Below are 10,385 nucleotides of genomic sequence, written 5' to 3'. Positions count from 1 at the left end.
TTTTATCTCTTTTAATTCAATAGAGACACTTCTGCTCTCGACTAGATGCATCTGCTTTCAAGATGCCAACAAATTTCAAGCCATTACCTTTGCTTAGCCTAAGCAGCAAGCTGGCTATTAGATCAACCTTGATAAACACCACTTGGGGAGGGAGTGCAGCTGTTGTCTCCTTTACATGGGGAGATTATGCTATCCCTGAAGCAGATAAAGGAGGGCTTATAAACCACCAGCCTAAAACATAATTATTAATTTTCAACTGAATTAACACTGTCACCAAAGGCTGACAGACAATGAGAACACACAAGGAAAGAAATATCTGATGTGTTAAACACTATAGAAACCTCTTTGCGGACTGGTAAAATACACAGTTTCGCAGCTACTCTGACCTGGGTTGCAGAGGAAGAGCTTCAGAAAGGATCATTTATCTCTGCTGGATGAGTATAACTGTGCAGCCAACAACTGTAGCATACACTTACACAGATGCAAAATTTGTATTGGTAAACAAAGTGCTCTTCATATGGGTAGGGGTTATACTATCACAGTGATTGTAGAGGCTGCACAGCTTTGTCAGTACAACTGCAGCTATACCAGAGACTCTGGCCAGCATAGGTACTTCATACTTTAGCAATCTAAGCTGTGTGAAATATGTCACAGGTGCAGTCCTAAAATCACAGCCAATCCACAACACTGTATTAAGTTCACTGAAATACATCTCCAAGCAAGGCCTACATACAGTCTGAAACTACTCAAAGAGCATTAAAACAAATGCATAAAACTATGAACTCCAATAGTATTTGCTAGAGCAGCAGATAAGGTGCAGTGACAGCATGAAGGCATAAGCAGAGCAAGTTTGACTTCATTTTTTTTGATTGCAAGAACCTTGTCAAGAGAGCATTTAAATCAATTAATTATCTTTTTCATTTTTTTGTCTCCTCCCAATACTGTGTTGCCACTGAAGTATCTTACCTAACATTTTTATAACGTCAACATGTTAACTAGTTCAGCTCTGACATGAAGGTATCAGGTAAGTTTCTATAAAGCATCTACCACTCCCCTGAATACACCACATGTCCTTTGCCAGTAAGCCACCCGCATCACTGACTTGTATTATGCAGTCAATTAGTTTGTGTTTTTCGAAGGCCCAGAAGTATAATAAGAAAAAGACATTCTGACCTATCTCCTTAACAAATAACACTATATTTCATTTAGATTACATTCTTTACTTTGCCTTCTATTAAAGAATTTCACAAAAGATGATGAAATTCAGGCTTAAGACTTGCACTGCCACAAACCCCAGAGCCCTCTACAGCAAAATTCAAGTCTAGCTTGTCTAAAGCAGAGCAAAGCAAAGCAAAACAAACACTCCTTGGGATAACTGACTGATTGCTCAATACATTTGTTCATAAGACAATGTATATCAGCATTTTGAAACATAGCAAGTCTCCCCTTTGTTTGGAAAGAGTCTCTGTGCCTATATGCAGATACAAAGAAAAAGGCACACATTTTCCACAATGAGACGGGGAAGAGACTTGCTTTTTTTGCTCCCAGTCTCTCCTTTATTAGGCAGGTTGGTGTGTGGTGCTCAACCCCTCCCCCACAGCTGATTCTTGCTAACAATATACACATCTTTCCAATAGATCTTCTCTGTTAAAATGGAAGAAGTGACAAATAATGCACTTATCTTTTTGGATTTGTCAGTCTTATTCTCAAATGGATTTTATCGTCCAATGCTCAGCACAAATAAAATTTCTTTCAACTCCATTTATCTTCCTCAGATGCAATAGGATTACATATAAAATTTTTCTTCAGTCTTTACCAATACAACAAACCTCTTTCTGACTTTTTCCTGCACCTGTTGTCCATGCAGAAAATCCTAGCTTTGCTTTCTGAGCCACAGTGAATTAAATGAGAACTCTTAATTTTCAGCAACAACTGAAACCTTAACTGTGGATAGTTGATCCAATTCCTAAAACAGGTCAGCACCAGAAATTCCTGTTGGATGGAATGAGAAACTTTCTGCAAATGTAAAAGATTGTTGGTTCTTTCTGATCCTACTTGATCACAATTTATTGCTGATATTTCAAATTCAGAGAAGTCTCATTAAAGCACACCTAATCCCTTCTTTCTTTAGATGAGTTCTTTGCATTATCAGCTGGTACTTTATTTCACAAGCCTGCCATGCAACTACTACATTTAAATATAACTAGTGGGAACAAGGTCTTATGAAGAAATGGACCATCTTAGGTAACAAAGCTCTCACTCAGTAAAATAACACACTTGCAGTGAAGTGGCTCATTATTTTACTACCTGTCTTCCAAAGGCTGCAAAACCAAGGTAATAGCTCCAAAAACCCCCTTAGGGGACTGGTCCAAACCTGGATCTGAAACCTAGGGCTGAGTAAGCAAGAAACTGTTAAACAAAACAATTATCCTTTCATTTGCACATGCACATGGTTGGAAAAGATGAAAGGAGAGAAACGGGAATGCCAAAGGGATTGGAGTGACAGAAGATAGACACGTGTATGTATGTTCAGTGCAGATGCAGAAGCGAACTAAACTGTGCCAACAGGACTGTGCCCCACTGCTACTCTCTCCTGCAAAAATCACCAACAGCTCTCAATGCTGGATCAATCCAATAAAGATACGGTCACTTCTCTGGCAAAAGGAATGACAAACTTTTCCTTCTTTGCCCTTCACTCAGAATGCAAACCAAAACCACTACCTGTGAATTCCTCATTAAATGTCATGCTGAGACTGTAACAGCAACATCTACAGTGTGTTAAAAATCCAATGACAAGAGCAAAGGATTTGTGCACAGCTGCCATTCCATCTGCTGAGCCTCAGTAGAATGGCATACAAGATCAAATGTCAGCAATATGTTGATGACAGAGCTACATGCATCCTCATCTAGGTGAAAAGAGGCTGTCATGTCTGAAGGAATAAATACTGGAGGAAAGAGCTGGTTCAAATTTAATTCAAGGAAGATGATAGGAAGAAGTACTGAAAAAAGTTTTTATGAAATTGCAAACAGCATTTTCTTCTCAGACCATACCCAGTTCAATACAAATTGGTAATAATTCACTTTGGCTCCCTTCCCCCTAAATGACTTGGGCAAGATGACTGCACATAAATAATCTCAGATGTGGAACCATGTTTGCCATAATTTCTTAAATCTAATTAAAACTATGTACCAAACTGCACTGAAGCTAACAGTAGCTACTGTGGGGTATACAGGCTCAAGGCCTTATCTGAACTGCAAGAGCTCTGCTCTCCAAATACCAAACAAAATGTCTTGGCTCTCAGTTTCACATCCCATGAAGTAAAAACATCCTGAAGAGATGTTATTTGCCTTTTCTTCACACCAGTTTGCTAAAACAGACATTGCTCTGTGTTTAACCATCACATGAGATATTAACACAGTATTTTATGAAGGGTTCTAATGAGTTTTTACAGTTTCCTCTAAGTTCTGCCTTAGCAGGCTTCAGGCAGACACAGCTGAATTGGTCAAGACAGCAACATAACTAACTCTTACAACATACTATTCCTGCATATCTCTGCATCCATACTCAAATGTGCACAACTGTGCAATTCTGTGTGCCATCTGCACCCCCAAGGTAGTGCTGCATTTTCCAGTGATGCTGAATACAGCTCTTTCTTACAGCATGCTACATAAGCAGTGTTTATCAACGTGTTTTGGATATGATCTGTTTTCCTAAAGATACCTGACAGAATCTGCCAACATACAGAATATATAAAATATTTGGTCTCAACCAGACAATTATGCTCTTCTCTGCTAAAGGAAGGATTTCCCATTTCAGTCAAAAAAGGGTCGTGTTCCCATGTCCTCTCCTAGTATCAACAAGTGCCTGCAGTCTGTGACTTTGCTTGGCCTTTTGAAAGTCTAAAAAACATTCTATGCAGCTTGACTTCTGCCAAGAGTGAAAAATTTCTTTGGGCAATAATTGGATATATTATTTGCAGTTCTACTTGGAGTCAACAGAAGATCACCCTGTTGACCTGAAGATGTCAAATCTTTCTTAAAAGAAGACCCAAGGGACCATACCAACACATTCTTCTTCAACAACACAGCAAGAAGTTGGTACTTTCTTGCAAACTATTCTTTTTCTCAGAAGTATGTTAGTTCATATGAACTCTTCCACTGAAGGTGATGTGTTGCAGTAAGACATCTCCACATATTCTCCTACTCAATTTTCTTTCCACATTCCCATGGATTCTGACAAAACTAACTTGTGCCTCAGTGAAGCAAATGTGCACGGTATTTGCTTTCAAGCTTAAAGCCTGGTCGCTTATGGCTACAGGAGCACACATAGCTCACCCAGAGAGTCAGTGAGCGACCTTTGCAGACCACACTGGATACATTCTACTGACACTTGCATGAAGCTCAGAATGCAATAGCACTCAGTAAAACTGTGCCATCTTTTCAAAAATTCTGTGCATTGTCCTCATTGAGAGTTAATATGCTAAAACAAAAAAAGCTTGGCTTTGTGCTAAAACTTCGCAAGTCTTTCTGTTTCAGGCCCTTCTTCCTGTGGTATTTGGAATTCTCCATCTGTTTACAATGGAAATGTACACATACTCTGTTCCATCCAGGCTATTGACCGACCACTTAATTGGAATGTTTCCCAAATAGCAGCAGTCTTGTCAAGAACTAATTCTGGATCTCCACAGCAGCATTTTTTCCACATTCAAAGCACAGTGCAGCATTTGAGATGGGGCTTGGTTAAGTCACTTTATCCCCACAAATTGTACGATTCGTTCTTCAGCTTCATGCCAATCAAATTTTTCTATCACCTACTTCACTTTTTGCATCCTAAACTTAAAAGCTACCTTCAAGGTTTTATTTTAATTTGGATTCCAGTAATCGTGTTTTGCTGATATTTCCAAGTTATCTTCCTCTGGGTAAAATGAAAAACATTAAACATTGCAAGGACATCAGCATTTGTGAATGCCAGAAATAAAACTACCTTCTGGCTGTCTTTCTCACTAGTACCCACTGCTATCAGTTCCAGGGCAATATGATCCTTAGTCTTCCACGTTTCTAAGGATCTTCAGCTCCAAACAAGGTTCTAATTTCATGTTCTTCGAAGTCTTTTAACCTCCATATATGCTTGAAAGAACATGGAATTCAGAAATCACCCCAGATTGAACACTTGAAAACAGACACTCTTTATTTAGAGATTAATTCCACCTATGTTTTCAAAATAGGCTATATAACCTATCCTTACTCCACATTTGGAGTCCTGTCTCCAAGCTTTCTCTCTCTGAAACTCAAATTGCAGACAATTCCCAGCATCACTGCTATCTGTACCACCCCCAAGCTAGAGATCTGCTAAAAGCAATTCCTTCCCTGTACTCTCCAGCTACAGATAAAATACAGAGATTTGCAAAAAAATCCCACAAGAACACAAGCAACAAACACTTGAAGTTCATGCATACCACTCCTGTTAAAAGTCAACACTACTAGAGAGCTTTTGTTTTTCAGACTGAAGTTTAAAAATTGTTCTTTAGCAGAGCCAGGTTTCCATGTGAAATGCTAATCAGGCCAATCTGAAGGGAGTGAACAGAAAAAGCATGAACCTCTAGCTCACAACTACCACATTTGATGACAATTCATGACTTTATTTCTGAACACAATTTGTAACTGTCAAATCACGACAGCCCTGACCTGTTGTGAACTCTACCCAATCTCTCTGAAATATTAGGAGTAAGATGTACACAGACAATGCACACTTGTATAACCAAGGTGCCCCTTAGTAAAATCCAGAAGTGCTGCAGTTCTCAGAAAATTTCATCAATGGCCAGTGGATTTCTAGTACAATTAAATGTATTAAAGTTTCATGTAACAAAATTAATTAATTGCATCTTCAAAATCCCTATTTTAACAGCAAGATGGAAGAAACCCTCCAAGCAATAGAAACCTGCATTCCACTGACTGCTAGTTAAGGATGTGGAAGGGTTATTTGAATCAGAAATAATCACTGTATTTCACTCGTCAGCAGTGGCTTAGAGGCCATGTTGCCAAGCCCTACTCTTCTAGTTCATTGACTGCAAATCCAAAGCCATGAGGGAGGCAGGAAGGAAGGAAGGCAGGAAGGAAGGCAGGCAGGAAGGAAGGCAGAAAGAACTGTCAAACAACTTATAAGAATTCTCAAGAAATGTAATGTAGTATTTCTTCTGGGAGTTTTGGAGTAGTGTATAATTAAAATACTCACAAAATATTGCTTCAAACGTGGCTCTGACTCATTTTTAATTAAGAGTTTGAGTAACAAGTGCTTTGTGTTACAAGCTGTTGGCAGAGAGGCAACAAAAATGCTTTCTGATTCTAAGGTGCATATTAAATTAGATATTAAAGAATACAGTTTCACCAGGTTTCCTAAACCTTTTTGTACTGCATGCTGGCCAAGCTATAAACAGATTTTTACACAACTGAATACGAATATGTCAGCCACTGTAAAGATAGTGCGCTAAGAAAATGATAATGTTTCCTACTTAAAACTCTATTTTCATTTTACATGTCTTGAAAAGTATTACAAAACTTATGAAGCAGTCTTACTGTGAAACTCAAAGCAGAAGAAATACCTGTGGTGGATGCACTAATATTTACAACTAGATGGAGGAGATATTATTAACGAAATTAACAGCTGTATGCTTTTCAAGCTTGGTCCTATGGACTGCACAAAGACAACCAGCAGCACACCAAAATGTTGAAACAATATTCAACACCACTCAACAGGAAGGTTCTTTAACCAAATTAATTCAAACTGATCTAGCTGTGACCCTGTCATGCATGCATAAAGCTCCAAGTCCAAAGCAGTCAGAAATAAGACATTTTTAACATCTTTAAACATGATGTGGGGAGGGGGAAAACAGCAAAATAGTTAGCAAATCCTGCTAGACTGGATGGATTTTAAAACGTGGGGGAAAGGTTTTTGGAAGCTATAAATACATGTGCAAGAAACACGAAAAAAGCAACCTTTAGAATACATGCAATCCATCTGGAGAAAAAAAAATCCAGAATTACAGCAGATGAGAAAGACAGAAGTGCAGTGATGTGGAGCAAGTCTGAAAAGGAAGAGTGGGAAAAAATTGCACAAAATTTTCAATGCACCAAAACAGCAACCCCCTCCCCCCTCCCAAAACCTGACCCTCCCTTGATGGTTTCTGACTGCGTAAGTAAAGGCCATTGTCCAATAGAAAAAAACTACCCTCTGTGGGCTTCTGGTAAAACTGTGCTTATCACATTACGTACATTTAAACATATCCCAGAAGGAGGGGGAAAAAATTAAAAAAAAAAAAAAGAAGAGGTTTTTTTGAGAGAATTCAAAAGAGAAAAAAAAAAGAAAGCTGGAAGATTCAATTACAAGAGAAGATTAAGGAATACAAAACATTACTTCACTGAATTGTGACTAAGAGCAGGGGTACAAGCATTTGAAGACATGGAGATGAAGAAATATAAATGAAACATTTAGACAGGGAGCTTGCTGATTTAGCTGGCTACAGAAAAATGTCTCCAAAAGTAAGGGCTAGAAGCCATAGCAACTGGAGTTTAGAGCAAATGTAAAGGACAGATGAGAGGAAGACATGTGATTTTTGCTAATAGGACTTCTCTGTCTTTACTTATGATATGGTAAAAAGACTGTGGGAAGGGCTACTCCAGTTTCTGGCAGAAAAAATATGCATTTCACTAGGATCTTAAAATAGCTGAAAAAGAAACAGTACCAGGGCAAACTACATTTTTAAAAGGATCGAAAAGGATGCTGAATCCATGTACTTTATGATCTTATATCCACACAGCTTCCACCAACCTGTACCTGTAAACCAAATTGTGTTTTTTTTCATAAATACATTGTAATTTCTGTCTCTTACTTTGAGAGGCCAGAATGGTAGCTCAGAACCATGTCTGATAAAGTGCTGACTGGTGCACAAAAGAATCCCTTTGTCATTGATCTTCCCTTGCCTTATAATATAGAGCAGATGATGACAATAAACAAGAGAAAATTTTACATCAGCTGATAAAGTGACTCTCTCTGAATCATGAACTGTCTGAAGAGCAACTCAGAATCCAAAGGTGAATCAAGGAATTTCTCCCAGAGACAAGTCTCTCCTCAGTGTCAGGTAACTAGACAAATGCCTCACTGCAACCCTTGTACACTGGGAAAACACTGCCAAAAGTAATAATAATTAGAGAGGCTTTAAAAAAAAAAAATTAGAAAAAAAAAAGAGGAAAAAAAGATTTCTTGTGGAATGAGTTCCTCTGCGGTAAAGTTATCCCTCAAAGTTAATCTCGTAAAACAAGTCACCTGAATACATGGTCTAGAACTTGAATCCAACCCAAATTTCAGCTTTAAAATTACTTAGTTCTGACTCCTCAACTCTCTTTGTGCATTATGAACTGGACATGGCTTTTACTACCTTGAACTATCACTGAACAGCTGTTGTGCTTCACTCATTAAGAAAGCAAGACACACATGTTGTGCTTCACTCATTAAGAAAGCAAGACAGACATGTTCTCAACTCTACCAGTTAGTGAAAAGACAAAGGTTTTCCCTCAGGTACTAAATGAGTCAGAGTGGATCACGGATCAGCTGTCCTACAAAGCAGAGGAACATAAAAATAATTCCATCGCCCAAATATGCTTACATATACATTAAAAACTAACTAATAAATAGCCAGCAAAGCTCGTTTGGGAAAAACCTCAACTTCAGCTTTGGTAAGCCTCAACTTCAGTTTGCAGGTACGATATGAAGCTTGGCTCCTACCCTTCCCAAAACTGCTGGTGGCTGCTGTCCTAGAGGTTACTTGCTTTTAGGAATGATAGAACATGATCCTGAAGCCTCAGCTGATAAGCTGCCTCAGCAAAGCCAACTGTAGTACCACAAACAAGATGCACATTACCTGAAAAAGCACAAAAGACCTACTAGGTACTCTGAATGATATCTAGCCCTAGGAATGTATTCCACAACACGGAATGTATTCGCTTGTTATCATATTTGAAACAAGAGAAAAAATTCACAGTTATGTTGTATTTACATTCTCCTGCCATGTTTGCATGCCTCTGTAATAAACTCCTTCACATGTTTATTATTCAGTGGGTCTGGAGCACGCTACCTCTTTGTTATTATAACCCAGCAACTAACTACTAGGCTGGAGCCAAACACACAGAAACAGAATACACATATACTCACCCTCATAGAGGTTTCTCCGCCATGGGGCTGTTGCAGCCTGAAAACCTGAGCAACCATGTGTTCTGTAGTGGGGTGCAACAGGATACGTCGGGAAGCCAGTCCCACCATAACATATCTGCCCATTGGAGACAGGCTCACAGAAATGGCATTAGGTCCTATGAAGAGAAGAGGTGTTATTTCTCTCACGAGTTGACATCCTGCCCCATGTTTCACCCACACAGGTTTTTCACTCCCTTCCAGCATTCTCATAATGTATGCCACACTAATCTCATTCTTATAAGGGGTAGAGAAGAATAAGGAGACCTCCACAAGTTACAAATTTTACAGGACTTTTCCTTGCTGCAGGTGGTCTATCACTAAGACAATGAAGTACTTTAAGGAATAAAAAACTATTCCTTAGCAGCTCCCCCATACCAGCACCTTATTTGTCCAGACCATACCACAAGCCTCTCCCCAGCAGTACTGTGTCTGCAGCTGGCTAGATGGCCAATCTAGTGTTTCCTGTTGCTACAATTACTGATGTTAGGCTGTTGCATTTCTTACTGAAGGCTGAAGTTCTGAGGTTCTCACACCCCCACCCACCCTGATTTCTTGCTGCATGCTTACCAAATCTTTTTGTGTAAAGCATCTCGCCCAAGTTGTGGGGTGCCAGAGAATATACAGCCAGTATTCCTTCATCAGGGAAGCCTCTTTGACTGCTGGGAATGAAGGCTGCCAGCAGCTGCCCATCAGCAGAGATATCACAGCTAGCATCATTGTAGATCTTGCAGTTTTGGACAAGCACATTCACAGAGGCTGCAAAGAAAGAAAGGAATAGTCATTAAAGCACTGAGGTTGAACAGAGAATAAAGTAAGATTTAAACTTAATGTTGGACAATGGACAGTACACGCAAAAGGCACTCAAGACATTTAGCTTCCTCCAAAAGTTTATGAAATGTTAATACCCTGATTAATGTAAACCTTGCTCCAAAACGGAGATAAGACACTGCAATGAGCCCAGGAAATTAAATTTACTCACCTCCTGAAGCCGTGGGCCAAGAAATAGTAGCAATTGCACTTTATCAAACCCCTCCCTTTGTTAAGTACAACAGCATCCTTTGCAAAGGACAGCACAGTTTAAACAAGTCTCAAATCATGACACTGACAAACTCCAGCAGCAGTCTCATTAGAAACAGTACAC

The 10,385-nt window shown here is 39.2% G+C and overlaps 1 protein-coding gene across 3 annotated transcripts in view; it reads right to left on the bottom strand.

Annotated features, from left to right (window-relative positions):
* The window catches only part of AMBRA1 (autophagy and beclin 1 regulator 1), a 119,415-nt gene that overhangs the window by 33,697 nt on the left and 75,333 nt on the right, over positions 1 to 10,385 (bottom strand). For all 3 annotated transcript variants that reach the window (XM_017742186.1, XM_017742187.1, XM_017742188.1), the window contains 2 exons: positions 9,812 to 10,000; positions 9,206 to 9,360 (listed from right to left, as the gene is read on the bottom strand). In XM_017742186.1, coding sequence (XP_017597675.1) covers positions 9,206 to 9,360; positions 9,812 to 10,000 — 344 coding nt within the window. The remainder of the gene's footprint in view (positions 1 to 9,205; positions 9,361 to 9,811; positions 10,001 to 10,385) is intronic.

Source organism: Corvus brachyrhynchos, unplaced genomic scaffold (genome assembly GCF_000691975.1).
Source record: "Corvus brachyrhynchos isolate BGI_N302 unplaced genomic scaffold, ASM69197v1 scaffold115, whole genome shotgun sequence".
Classification (NCBI taxonomy): domain Eukaryota; kingdom Metazoa; phylum Chordata; class Aves; order Passeriformes; family Corvidae; genus Corvus; species Corvus brachyrhynchos.
Note: the sequence above shows the minus strand (reverse complement) of the source record. Positions and strands in the feature narration are given on the sequence as shown.